The following is a 15140-nucleotide window of genomic DNA, read 5'->3' on the forward strand; positions in this document are numbered from 1 at the left end:
AACCTACTCATTTTAAACCTAATTCATTTCCTTGAGGGGTTCTCTGCCATCTCTTAATGGGTTATATTCTGTGAGATAATAAAGCCATGTGACTCAAATAATGACTGTTAGGACTTTTGTGGTAAATGTAGATGACTTTAGGTGTTAAGTTTTTAAAAGCAGATTTCTATTTTGCCTATAAGTGGGATCTGGTCCTGTTTAAGGTTCCCCGTAAATATAACAAATCCTCATGTTAAACAATTCATTTAGAAATTAAAGTGTTTAAACATATGGTGAACCATATAATGTGCCCTGAAATTCTATATGCAAATATTATGTCATATATGCTATAAAGCCAAAATCAGGCATATCCTTCAACACTAGGTTTTTACCATATACTCAAGTAAAATGCAGGTAAATGGAGGTAACTGACAAATAACATCTACCTATCTTCAATTCTAGATTAAGAGGATTCACTCATGAAATCATCATTGCTGTTAAGATTTTTGTATTTAATGCAAAGATATTGTCTTGAAATCTAACATAGTTGCTGAGCAGTACCATGACATCAGAGTCACAGCATCTTGGTGTTTCATAATACTTGTAAAATGAATAAAAATTTATACCAGCATTGCAGGCTGTGTGTGTCTGACTTGCACCTCAGTGAGCTGCTCCATAAGTGAAAGGCTTTCTGGTGTGCACTGTCATAATCATTTATATGACCTGTTTTAATGAGTGTTAAGTGGCAATAGCAAAAAAAACTGTAACTGTCCTCCTTAATCTGCAAATTAGGCAATTCCTACAGCTTTGCAGGATATAATACAAGAAGAGCTTAGGTGTCACAGAATTCCAAAAGGAGATACGTTTGCAAATGCACTGAGCAATGTGACAGTTGAATGCAACCTGGCATTCTCACTAGCAATACTTGCTATGTGGGGAAAAAGGGCTAGGTATTTTGCTCTATAGTATATCCTACTGAGGTTCATTCAAAATACAAAAGAACGCAGCCATTTTATTGAAACTTCCAAGGAGAAAAGTTAAGTATTGACAATTGAAGAGCTTTATCTTTTCATCATCATTTACCTCTTCAGTAATTGAATCTAATGATGAAGTGGCTTCATCATAGAGAATGACTGGGGGGTCCTTCAAAATGGCTCTTGCAATTGCTACTCTTTGTTTTTCTCCACCTGGTAAAGAAAAATTTGGTTTATGGAAGCACAGCATGAAACATGTTTCTAGTATTTCCACTGATTATAACCACTAAGCAATACCTTCCACATTTACCTCTATTCTGATCACTGTTCATTTTACTCCATTGTAAGAGTATAAGTTCATATATAACTTTTGACAAACTATATTCCCTGGAACATAAATGTAATTCTGGATTCTGACTTCGTGGCAGACAAATAGAATGAGGAAGGGAGTAATACCTTTTATTTCACAATTGTTCCTCTCATCAGAAATATGCTCACTACATATGTAATTTTATATTACTTCTCACTGAACAGCAAACTCAAATAGAAAAATTTCAGTATTAGAGAATCAACAAAGCCAAAAACAAATTCTGCATCTGAAACCTGGAAACTTGAAGACATGAAACTATGAGTATCTAAATTTATCTCTTAACATTAAAAAAAATACCATTCAGCCATTATTCTCAAGAATTTTTTTTGACAGAAAGCTAGTATTTTCACAGCACTCTTCAAAGTAAAGAGTATATGCTAGATACCTCTTATTTCACCTTAGTTATTTGCTATGGGTCTCTAGCATAGCAGAATTTTAAAATAGAAAGGAAAGAGGCCCAGAAAGGTTATGTAATTTACTCAAGGTCACAGAGTAAGTTGCAGCAGAATCTGGACTGGCCCTGACTGATTTCCAGTCCAATGCTCTTCCTGCAACAATGTCAAGCCCACATTTACTCGTAAATATATGCTAGTGAAAATAAAGCAATCTTTCTTTCTTCAGTGAGACTTCTATAGGTCATCAATCTTACTTAGAAGTACAGTTGGAAGTATAGAAATGGTGCCTGAGTGAGGTACGTCCCTTTTTTATTTCTTTTTTGTCTGATATCTATTAATTCATCAGTGTTTGAAAAAACTTGTATTTTTCAGTTTCAGTAACCTTTTCAGGAAACAAGCTCCATAAGAATTATTTCATTTTTATATGTTCTGCAGTTATTATCTTCAACCTGTAAAGGGGGCTTCTTATTATCTAATACTAGTGAATAAGTTTGTATTCATATTATCCACACTCTTCCCCATTTTATAAGATCAAAATTTTCCTATCAAAGCGGTCACCATGACAGAACTGCCTGCTTACCCACCTAGCAACCCAGCAGCAGAAAGCTCTTAAAAGAAACAAATACTCAGAGGAAGGACTAGCACTGACATGCCTTCTAAATTTCAAGTGGAAACCAACCCAGTTTCAATTATATTCAATGGAATTGTGGAACCTGGAAAAGAAACATTTGTTTTTTCTCTACTGTAATTATTAGCACAGATGCTAAGTAATATATTGCTTATTTTGAGAGGTCTGATTGTAAGGTGATGAGTATTAGGTAAGGATAAAATTTCTTCAGCCATTCCTACCTTCAAAGGCATACAAAAAGGAGAGAAATGATTGGAAAATGGAATGAGGCATAGCTATGTAAGGCAAAGTCATGTGTTGAGAGAGCTAATCTATATTATGTGACAAATTGGGGATCTCTAGAATTAGCCAAGTGGGCAAATAATCGGAGGGTGGGCTAGCTAGCTGGAAACTATTCCTATTAAGAGCAGTGGTAAAATATAAAGGTAGACTGGAAGGATGCAGGCATCTTGTACTACCAGGTAATGAATGACCAAGTAACAACTACACACCAACTTAATTTGAAAATAAGCTTTGCTTAACACTTTATAAATATAGATGAAAGCTTTCTAACAGACTGCATATTCCTTGAGAGCAAATCTATTTACATGTTTTTTAATTCTCGAATCATTTAGCATAGTAGCCAGCACACAGTATGTACTTAATCAATGCCATGAATAAATGAAGCCAGTTTGTAATGAAGAGGAATGGGCATTCATTAAAATTCACGAAGAGTATTCTTCATTCTCCTTTTGCCTTATCCCCATCCTTAATCTATACATTTCTTCCCCCAACTAAACTAGAATGAAGAATCAATGTAAAGGATGCAGCATGTTTATATGAGTTACATCAATACTTTCAGTCATTAGATAGTATTTTACTTTAGGAATTCAAATAATTTGAGTCTAAGAAATATCTTTATGGTTTCTCCAAAAAATTCAGTCATTTTAGGATAATTTGTTATTAAACATAGCAATCTCATAATGAAACACTTAAATAGAAATGTATAAGCCCCAAAATTTGCTTGACCACTGAACCAACAAAAACATGAAAATGAAGTTGGCTGTAAGGAAAGTATAGTAGCTAATATCAAGGTCTAAAGTACTGAAAGCATCCCCTAATGATTAGGATGAGATACACTATTTACTACTGAATTACTTCTTCCTATTCTTACTACTCTCCCAGGTGAATAATGATCTTGGCTTTCCTTTAACATTAAGATTATGGATAGGTAACACTGATCTGAGCACAGATTAGTAACTTAGCACTTACAGTATCGGCAGCTGCAAGTGAAAAAAAAAAGAGACTTGCATGGCTTAAGAAGAGTTACTTCTAGTATGCTGAATTATTTACAGTGATGAATAGGAGACTGGGGACCTTGTCTAAAGTGACTAGATGAGCACTAGGTTTGTACTTTGTCATTACATTTTCTAGAAAATTGCTCTGACCAAATAAAGTTTGAAGGGAGTCCAACAAGTGGGGGACAGGTCTAAAAATCTCTGATTACCTGAAAGCTTAAGTCCTCGTTCCCCTACTTGGGTGTCATATCCGTGTGGCATTCGAAGAATTGCGTCATGGAGTCCAGCTAATTTTGCCACTGCAAACACTTCCTCAGGTAAAGCACTGATGTTTCCATATAAGAGGTTGTAGTAAATGGTATTATGGAAGAGGACAGCATCCTGAAGCAGATTTATATATTTGTGTATTCATTATAAAAAATTCAAACAATAGTAAAGATAAAGACATAAAGGCATAAAGAGTAAAACATGATAACATCTTTTTATCACCCCTCTACCCCTGTAATCCTACTCCCTTTCCCAGAGCTAATCACCATGAACAATTCGTTGTGTATCATTATTTTTATACAGTAATATGCCTAAACATACACTTTTTTTCAAATACAAGTGGAGCCATACTATATATATTATTTTGCAAACTGCTTTTTTCACTTAACATATCCTGTAGATTGCTCACATCAGTATCAGAAACCTACTTTATTCTTTTTAACAATTGTGTAATACTCAGGATGTATTGCAATTTATTTATCCATTCCTCAATAGATGGACATTGATGCAGTTTCCAAATTTTTGCTACTACAAACAATGCTGGAATAAAATATCATTGTATATACAACTTTGTGTACCTTTGTATTTCTGTAAGAAGGATTTCTACAAGTAGACTAATAGATTAAAAACTAAACATACATTTATCCTTTGATAGTATTGCCCAACTATCCTCCAAAACACTCCAAAACCAATAGGGTATGAGAGTGCCAGCTCCCCATGTTTTCAACAACTTTGGGTATTACTAAGTTTTAGTTGTTGCCTACTTTTAGGAATAAAACCTGTTTTTTGTTTAAATTTATATTTCCCTAATTACTGAGGTTGAATTATGTTTTCAGATATTTCTCAGAAGCTTTTAAGTGGACTTAAGAATGTATGCACCATACATTTACTTTGAAGATTTGGAGAAGTTGACTACAAGCATTCTTTTGATATTTCATCTTGTTCTGACATGGAACACTAAAGCTAATTTACTTAAAGTGAGCATCCATTTCCCTCTTTTCTTTCAGTCTCAAATTGTTGGAGGGCATTAGGTAGTAAGATAAAATAAAATGATTCCATTAATTCACATTAACCAGGACACTCAATTAATTAAGATCTTCTTTAACATCATAATCAGCTCCAAAGTTTCAGATATTATTTCAAATAATATTTTAATAATTTATATATCTACTACTAATATAAAATTTTCTTAATCTTGAGATGGTACTTAACCCAATGAGCTTAAAGTCCTATAAAAATATAAAATACTCAAAAAATAGTTAAGGAACAAATGGAACTTTGGAAACTTTGAAAATATAAAAAATATGGTCAAATAAAAATTAATTAAATAATTCACAAATCCCATCGTCCAGCAATAAGTACTATGAACACATTGGTGTATTTTCTCCTGTTTTCTATACTTATATTTCATTTAATATTCATTTAATATTACAAAATTGGGAAGTTATATTGTTTGGCATCCTCTTTTTCAATAACCTTTGTAGCTGAGCATTTTTCCATGACACTCAATAACCTTTACAAACATGATATTTATGAATGGCTGTATGATACTTGATCCTATGATGATAATTTAACCATCATTTATTGGATATTTACATTGTTTTCAATTTCTACTATTATAAATAATGCTGTAATAAACATCTTTGCATATAAAATATTTTCACATCTCTGTTTATTTCATCACTAAAACTTCCTAGAGGCAGAATTATTGGAATAAACGGTATAAATATTTTTCAGGCACTTGATACATATTGCCATTCTGCTTGTCAGAAAAGCTGTATACTTCCACCAGCAAAACAACAGACTTGCCCCAAGCTGGATATTCTGAATTTTAAAATTCTGGCTACACTGATAGGTGAGAAATGGTATCCCATTGTTGATGTAACTTATATTGCTAAGACCTTCAATGAGGATCAACATCTTTTCTTTCATTTATTGACCATGTATATTTTTCCTTAGTGAATAAAATGTTTTATGTTTTTCAAAAGGACAAGAGTAATTGTTACATAGCCCAAGAGAATGGCAGGAATCTAGTTACATGGATAAGGACACTGAGCCCTATGTAGGCAGAGCCCAGAATTCAGTTCACTTGATAAACAGTTTAGGTCAGTGTTTCTCAACATGTAGTCTACAAATCAACTATATCAGAATCATCTAGGAGGTACATTCAAAATGCAAGTTTCTGAGCCCCATACTGCTCTTTTGAACCAGAACTAAGCTATGTGAAAGAAAGTTGGAATTTCAATAATCTCCCTAGGTGATTCATGTACACTTGACATTTGGGATTCTCAGTGAAAGGGAGAACAGGGTACAGTGGCATGTATCAGATCACTTGGAGACCTTTTATAAGCTATATATTCCTGTCTGACACCTTTCCTGCAGTTCTCTCAGGGATTTGATTCTGATTCTAGACTGCTACTAATTCCCAGGTCTCTCTACTGGCTTTCAGCATAAGAAAAACTCACATCCTAAAAGGCTATCTCCTTCTTATCTTTTAAGATCTTACTCTGAATTTATTCTTGCCCTTGAAGTCATTTAGCAATTAAGTGCTTACTATGGGTCAGGCACTGTGCTTGGTACTCAGAGGACAGTGGTGAACAAGGCATGCAAACGAAGTTGGCAGCAGAACTGCTTTGTAATTTTTATAAATTCGCTGTCAGAAACTGTTCAAAATTACAATAACAGTTTTTATTTGCTGAATAATTATGTGATGGACATTGTGCTTGGTGCTTTACACATATTATCTCTAATCCATAATAATTCTATCCTATAAAAGAAATGGTATCCTTATTTTACAGATGGGAAAACTGAGGCCTAAGTCCACTGAACTTAAAAGGGTTAGAGCTGGGGTTGGAATCCAGTTCGTTTTGACTCTGGTCTGGGCTGTTTCCTCTATATTATGCTATCTTTCTAAGTCTTAAAAAAATCTTTCCATCATACAGATTTTCCATTCACATTTAGTTAGTCTTTTTGGTAAGAGAGTTTGACCTATAGGTCCAAAAGCTTTCTACTTAATTAGCATATATTGACTCCTTGGATTCAAATGATTCTGGTAAAATATCTACCAACCCAAAAAATCTTGCCTTAAATAGGTTTTTTTTTCTTTTTTAAATACCTGAGGTACCACTCCCACTGCTCTCCGAAGACTTTCCAGGCTTACATCTTGTATATTTTGCCCAGCAAGGTAAATGTTACCCCTTTGCGGCTCATAGAAGCGAAACAACAGCCTTACTATTGTGCTTTTCCTGAAATTGGAGACAAGGAAAGGTTATTTAGTTCCTACTGGCATTAGGAAACACCTATTTTAAACCACAGTAAGAATTTTATTATGATAAAGAAAAAATATTACATTGGGAATCATAAATCAATGATGCAGAATTTTATAAATAACTAAATTACCCACCCTGACCCACTACCTCCTACAATGGCCACTTTCTTTCCTGCAGGGACTTCAAAAGATACTCCACTAAGGACTTTCTGCCCCTCAGTGTATTCAAAATGCACATTATCAAAGGCCACCGTAGCTGTCTGTGGTGTGATCTGAAGGGGAGGTGCCATCACTTTGTCCTAGTAGGGAAAAGAAAAAAAGGCCACTTTACACACAGCTTAGAGTACAGCCATGCAGACAAATCCTAATTCACAGAGAGCAAAAGGAAAATAATGGGAAAGGAGGAAGTTTGTAAGTGGAGTTAGACCACTTGCAAGCATGCTTTTATTACAGATTTGGTTTTTTACTCCTCACTGCTAAGGTCAAAAATCCTGAATGCTTTCATTTATGAGAAGTATTTTTGGGAAAGGAATAAGGATAGTGGGCAGGGGAGTAAGGAGGTTGAGGATGCAAGGAGAGGCAATCACACATTTTATATTATTATTAGCAAAAGTAAGTCAAGTGCAAGTACAAATGATTCAAGTTGACAAAAATTAGTCTCTAGGTATAATATTCTTTACTAAAATTGTAAGGTTTCTAAACACAGAAGTAAAAGCTGTAACAACACCTTAAAACACATTATAGCCCTAATTCCTGCAGAAAAGAAGGTTTACTGACATGATGACATAAGAATATTCTCCTAGAATAATCCTATTAATGAGATGATGCTCACATTCTTTCAAAAAGGTACTAAATAGAGTACTTACTTTAATTCGGGTGTCTACCTTAAGTAGAGTAAACAAGGTGTTCATATCTATGAGTGCTTGTCTAGTTTCTCTATATACAGTTCCCAGAAAATTAAGGGGTAATGAAAGCTGAAAAAGCAGTCCATTCACCATTACTAGATCTCCAACAGTAAGGGTACCTTAAAATGTAGTTGGCAGAAGGAAAAAAAAAAAGATATTTTAGATGTTATGAACTTTTCTAGTTTAAGATACAGAAGTTTATAGTCTACTACTTTGGAATACAGTTCAAAATGTACATAATCAGCAACTCTTAGTCTGACTCAAATTTCAAAGCATTTTAATCCATGATTTAGGAATACAGGGAACTTCATATATTCTAAGTGGAATGGGAAAAGTCCTCCCATACATTATACATAATATTTTTTAAAAAATGGTTAAGTGAAGATAGAAATGGGAAATTAAAAATCTCTCTTTTCTTCCTAAGATACTAGCAAGTTTCTTTGTAATATAAAACAAATTTTTTTAAAGTATGTATTAAAAAATTGGAACAAATGAGTATCATGATTAGGAATGATAAACCATGTACTAAGGTAACAGTAAATGAATGAATCCTGAGGAGGGCAGGTTATGGAAAAGAGGCACAGGCATTATTTACTTTTGGAATGTTTTGCAAATGAAAAACTAACAGAAGGATTTTTGCTAGTAATTGCAAAAAAAATAGCTTGAATTTTAATCCTAGAAGAATCAATTTGTAGCCCTATAAAATATATAAACAGCAATCCCAGTCAATGAGAGAACCAGTGCTAAACCTGTAGCTAAATAAAAGGAAGTAAAAAAGAACATTATCCTACAATCAACAAAACAGATTCTGATACAAAAAGGAGAATACTCCAAGGATGTTAAAGCATCGTACTGAATATGCTCATAATTAAGACTAATATACACATTTCTTCCATTAATCTTTACTTATGGAGGTTTAAAACATCTATAAATGTGAAAAACACAGATCCATTACCTGCCACAATTCCCTGACTGGCGAGCACCATTATAGTTGTTAAACCAACACTGAAAATAGCACTTTGACCAAAGTTCAGCATAGCAAGAGTAGAGGTACTTTTCAGTGAAGCATTCTCATATGTCTTCAAAAAGCCATCATATCTCTGTGCTTCATAGTTTTCATTATTAAAATACTACAAGATATAGAAAAATAGTAACTACATTCAAGTATATTTGGAATATATTCTCTTAAGTGTATCCTTTTCATCAGACTACATGTCTGGGTACAATTTATAGTGCACACTCCTTTTAAAAAACTGACTTTCAATACATTGGACTATGTAGTTTTCCCAATGGACTGTATTTGAAAAGTCCATAAAATTCATTCCAAATTTACTGAATGCCTAGTTAACTTAAATCCAGATCTAAAAAGCCATCAATAGCACTTCCTTCACAAAGTCTTCCTTTAATTCCCCAAGACTCTGAATTAACAATTCTCATTGTCCTCACCACATTATACCTTCTTGTATGGTCAACTGAGTATTTTAACTCTTCTAGTAGCTTAGCAAATTCTGGGTTGGCAAGGTTCAAGTATCAATTGATTTTTTTATTTACCAATCTCTCTCATCACAGGGCTTAGCATAGTGTTTGCACACAACAGGCATTCAGTAATATTTGTTAAATGGAGAAATGAAAAAATAAATGAAAGAATTAATGAAAAGCACTATGCTAGGGATAGAGAGTCAAGAATTTACATGCCAGTTTGCTTAGGTTAGTCTTCATTCTGAATCAAAATGCTAACCCTACACTTATCATTTATAAATTAATTCAGAAGGTAAAATTTTGATGATGTCAAACAAAAACTAAGGTGGAAAGGGCAATTTCTAAAAAGAAAAACAATAAAGTACTATTATTCCACCACACCTAGCGATCCTATCTTAATTTGAAGCTCTAACTTAGAGCACTTATTAAATTAAACGGCAGAACAAATCTTAGTGCTATGTGAAAGGCAGAGGAAAGTATAATTAAGCATATTACCTTCACAGTTTCATAATTCAGCAGTGAGTCTATGGCAGCATTACCTGCATCATTATCTGCTTTGTTCATTTCTATTCTAAATCTAGTTCTGTAAGACAAAGATTTGCATAGGCATGAAATGTTTGCTATAAAAACGTAACTAATTTCTGAACCTTGACTGGCCTCTGGGGAATCACCTTACCTCCATCGTGTGATAGCAACTGTGAATGCTGTGTATGCACCTAGCGTCCCAAGAGTTACCAATGCAAACTGGGCACCACATCTGTAATACTGGAGAGGGCAAAGGAAGAAATGAGAAACAGTCATTGTTCTTGCCAAATGGTTCACAATATCCAATAGCAAATCTCAGTCAAAAGAGTTTAATAAAAATATATATTGTGGGAAAGTTGTATAAATGAATAATTGAGTGAGAAATCAAGTACCTTAGCAAAGCTAATCTAGATAACAAGGGAAGAAAGCCAAAATGCACTTGCCACATTGATACTACTGTCAAATGCTGATTATAAAAACAGTGCAATACGCAGTAAGAGGAATAAAAAAGGTATATATACTTTTAACAAATAAAATATGAAACTGTCTAAAATGTTATGAATGGTGAATAGAAACCTACTTAATCTGGGTATACCAGTCCAAAGCCATATACAAAATCTGCTAATAAAACAATCCAAGTATTTATCAAATGACAGATCTATGTATAGACCTTAATAGCTCTTTATAATAACACTATGATATAGACTTTGTATAATCCCTTGAAGCTTGTTGCAAAATAATTAAACATAATCCTTTGATACTATGAAATTTTACTTTCAAACCATGGGCATGCAATATAACAATAGCTTTAAATACTAAATAGCTACTAAGAAGAATTAAGATAGAAGATTGTTAAGAAAACGTTTTACTTACCAAAATACCACTGACAAGAGTCACCTCAAACATGATGGGAATAAGATTAAATACTAAAGCACTCAAAACAAAACTGATACCCCTTGTCCCTCTGTCAATAGCCTTCGATAAAGCTCCTGTCTGTCTGCTCAGATGGAAAGCCAGATCCAGGTTGTGAAGATGGAGAAAGACATTTTTGGCTATCCTTCGGATTGAATTTTGGGCTACCTTGCCAAATACTGCATTTCGAACTTCATTAAAAAAGGCAGCTCCGGCTCTTGACAAACCATCTAATAATATATCCAAAAGAAAAAATGGGATGTAAAGACATTAGAATCACAGGGGTCTAAAAAATGTAACAGTTCAGAAAATGTTTGTACAACAAATGAATGTATCATAGAATACTTAAACTAAAAGAAATCTAGATAGAAAGCATCTAGCCCAGTGAGTACTAATCTTTCTACCATCATGGATCTTTCATTGCTACTTTCCTCCACAGGTTTCAGATGTTGAAATATTTTTTTCCAACTAAAGATTTTTAATAAATAGCAAGCCGATATGGCCTTATTGTGGATAAATGTACAGTATCTGTTGAGGTTTTTTGATCCAATCCAATTCCCCAAATAACAACCAATAAAACGGAGATCAGGAGGAATCAAGTACCTTTACTTTAGCATGCCCCATTCAAGTCTCCTGAGTCTCATAAACTGTCCTTTCTAATGCACAGGGGCACAAAGCATCCTATTCTGTTCTTTACAAATTGTCGATTTGTGTCATGGCTATTGAATACAATTTAATAAAGCATTTATGTATATATATCATTACTTAGCTATTTCCTATTTAACAGTTAACAACAAAAGCAAGAAAATAAATACCCTTATTGAACAGGTATCTTATAAGGAGCCTGACTATTAAAAGTGGTTGTTATGAACTTAATGTCTTATTTCATGTTACTGTTTTCTAGAAACTGGAAAATGAGACATTATAGAATCTTTGGAAAGCATATAATACAAATAAAAAAAAAACACATATGAAAAAAAATCACATAAAACAATAAACATCCAAAATGCTAAGCACTGTTTGTGGTAAAAAGATCATCTGCTCAAATATGATGAAACCCTCTTGAGGAAAGTCAACACATGTAGACAGATTAAGAATCACACATACAGCCAATCAGAACTGCTGTTGCCATGGTTGCAACTGTATTTGGTGCATCACTCAGGTTCAGCATGTTTCCCGACATCTGGTTGAGGCTGTCTACAGCATATTTAAACATGAAGGGAACCACAATATTCATGGCCTAAAAACATAAAAGCAGTAATTACCCATCATATGTAAAATATTTATTTATACAAGTATAAATACTTACCTTAAATTAGTATTTATGGGGATGTTTAGATCTTAACCATTTACTAGTATTGAAGTGATTTTCCCAGTTCATAAAGATGAAATCTTTGTTTGGGAGAGCTGTCATGTCAGGATTCCTACCTCACACTGCCTGCCATGCTAATATTCATTTACAAGCTATGTGCATTAGTCAAATGCTTCTGTCTCCAAGAAATCATCCCTGATCATCCACTCAAAAATGCTCTTTTTGTTATCTGAACTCCTACAGAGCTCATGGCACTTCAGGCAAACTGCATTATATTATAGTTATTTGTATGTTTATTTTTCTTTCCTACTAGATCCTTGAGGGTCTGTATCATATTCATTTTTTTGTCCTACCCATGTTGAGTATGATGTTTTATGTAAAGTAGGTATCAATAAATATATGTACAATTATTTGTTCACCAAAATAATGGTAAAACTGAAGTTATAGAGCAAAAAATCTCAAAAGCAAATAAATTACAAGTATCTGTGGCTGATTTACCACTGGGAAAAAAAATGAGACAGATCTATTTGCCCCACAATAAGATTCCTTTGCTCCAATACCCTAACAAAACAAAACCCACTGAATACCAAAAGCTTTCAAAAACCAGCCTATTTCTCCATAATAATATACCAAAAAATACGAAATTAGAGGTATAATGCTTTCAAATATTCAAGGCAAAATATTCAATCACTCACATTTTACATTTTCTGTAAAGTTATAGTTCAAAAACACAAACTGTCATTTAGGAAAAGAAAGTTGGCTAGACTGCCAAAGTTTCCTTTGGAGAAATTAAATTCTATACATTAATAATATGTGAAAATAATTCTATTAAGGCTTAATAAAAACACCAAGACTCCAGCTCTTGTTAATGTTCCATTATTATGTCATTTATTTTTGTTAAACATAAAGAATTTATTGTCAACAAGCCCAAGTTTAGTTACAACTGACAGGAGTTATGTAAATCTTTACTAATAAAGATTTCAAAGTAAGGTGTACAGGTGTCTTAGCAACCAAGCAGGTGCTCTAATATTCAACAATATCATTAAAATACATAGCAGATGTTGGGATACTCTAAAGAATGTAACACTATGGGATAAACTGCCTAAAACTTTAAAATTTTAAATTTCCAAAATATAATCTAAGAGAATAGTGAGTTTCAAGTAGTATAAATTTCTCAATTCTGGTTCCCATATAATAATGTCAGGTTTTTCGTTCTGCTTGAAATGGTCTCCCCACCTGACTTATCTCTCTTCCTCACCATTCTTCAAAACCCACTCTGAATCCCATTCCCATCATGGTTACCTCTCTGAAACCTGTAGCTCATTTGGGACTTTCCATTTCTCAACAGCTCTTTTTCATAGTTTATACCTCAGTATTTATCATCCACTCTGTCTGTAGGTACATGTGCATGTACCATCTCCTCAACTTCAGTGGAAACCTTTTTTTGTGGCAAAATAAACATTCTGTAAACATCAGCTATGAGTCAGATACAGTGCTAAGTACCTTTCTCAAAGGTGAGAATTGAGTGAAATAACAATTCTATAAAATTGGTATTATCTCTATAATTGAGGAAACTCAGGTTCAATGAGGTTTAATGACTTGTCTGGTAAGCAGTAGAGCTGGGATTAACACCTAGCTCTGACTTGAAGTTCGGAATTTTTTCAAGGACCAAATTATTTTACTACTTTTACATCCTAAAGTGGATGCTCTCAAATGTGCCACTTAATCCAGTTACAGTCATAAAGTATGGCATAAGAAATTTAAATAAATTTGAACAGATTTAAAGTTTTCCACATAATAAAGCCACATCCCCTCACACTCCAATTCACCTGAGTGGGAGAAAAAGTGATAGTTACAGCTAACACATAATTCCCATAACTCACAGCCTATTACATCTTTACTATAGCTAGAATGAGTGGTAACTCAAATTAATGTACCACCAAGAAAGCTGTACAATTTTACTTTTTTGAAAATGTGTTTGAATTTGGTCAAATTTGGGAGCATGATTTTAGGTGTGTAAAGGATGGGAATGTTATCTGCCCTATGTTTTTTTTTTCATTTCTCTCTCTCTTTTTTTATTGAAGTATAGTTCATACACAATCTTATATTGGCTTCATGTATACAACAAAGTGGTTCAACAGTTAGCACCTAGCAAATCCCTACTCCAACCAGTGCAACCACTGTCAACATGTCCTGTTTTTATTGGCAGAGAAAGGGCAGTTTGCACAATGTTAAGAACACAACACGACCTCCAATAAAAATAGTTGATTACTGTCAGTTTTCCCATAGAAGTATTTTAAGAAGAAATCAGTAAGATCAAAGAAATGGCAAGGATTGTATTATGTACAGCGGTTTTTATTAGTATATATGTGTGGGTTCTATTGGCCTTATGCTATTTTGGGGATGGGGTGGTAAATATTGGTTTACCCTAGTATTCTGTCTCCAGCAGAACTAGATTTAAATCATCTCAGAAAATCTGAATTTTTAAAAACTTTTTATTTCAAAATAATTATAGACTCACACAAAATTGCCAAAGTAGTACAAAGAGACCCATAATCCTTCATCCAATATCTTATATAGTTGTAGTTCAATATTGAAACCAAAAATATGAACACTGGCACATTACTGTTAACTTTACTTAGAACTAATTCAGTTTTCACGATTTTAAAATGTGTACTCTTGTGGATGTGTATGGTCTGCATGTGTCATCTATATGGTTCTATACATCCTGTGTTCAGATCCATGTAACCATCACCATAATCAAAATTCAGAACTATCATCCCCTCACCACAAAATAATTCTTTTGTGTTACCTCTTTATATTTATTCCCATCCCAACTTATCCCACCC

General features: G+C 33.6%; 1 protein-coding gene across 7 annotated transcripts in view; it reads right to left on the reverse strand.

The window, feature by feature from the left end:
* Window positions 1-15140, reverse strand: part of ABCB7 (ATP binding cassette subfamily B member 7) — a 215017-nt gene that overhangs the window by 20976 nt on the left and 178901 nt on the right. For all 7 annotated transcript variants that reach the window (XM_036995635.2, XM_036995633.2, XM_073228203.1 and 4 more), the window contains 10 exons: window positions 12087-12219; window positions 10941-11209; window positions 10219-10307; window positions 10038-10125; window positions 9019-9193; window positions 8025-8182; window positions 7294-7457; window positions 7006-7135; window positions 3833-4004; window positions 1063-1166 (listed from right to left, as the gene is read on the reverse strand). In XM_036995635.2, the coding sequence (XP_036851530.1) occupies window positions 1063-1166; window positions 3833-4004; window positions 7006-7135; window positions 7294-7457; window positions 8025-8182; window positions 9019-9193; window positions 10038-10125; window positions 10219-10307; window positions 10941-11209; window positions 12087-12219 (1482 nt within the window). The remainder of the gene's footprint in view (window positions 1-1062; window positions 1167-3832; window positions 4005-7005; window positions 7136-7293; window positions 7458-8024; window positions 8183-9018; window positions 9194-10037; window positions 10126-10218; window positions 10308-10940; window positions 11210-12086; window positions 12220-15140) is intronic.

Source organism: Manis javanica, chromosome X (assembly GCF_040802235.1).
Source record: "Manis javanica isolate MJ-LG chromosome X, MJ_LKY, whole genome shotgun sequence".
Lineage (NCBI taxonomy): Eukaryota > Metazoa > Chordata > Mammalia > Pholidota > Manidae > Manis > Manis javanica.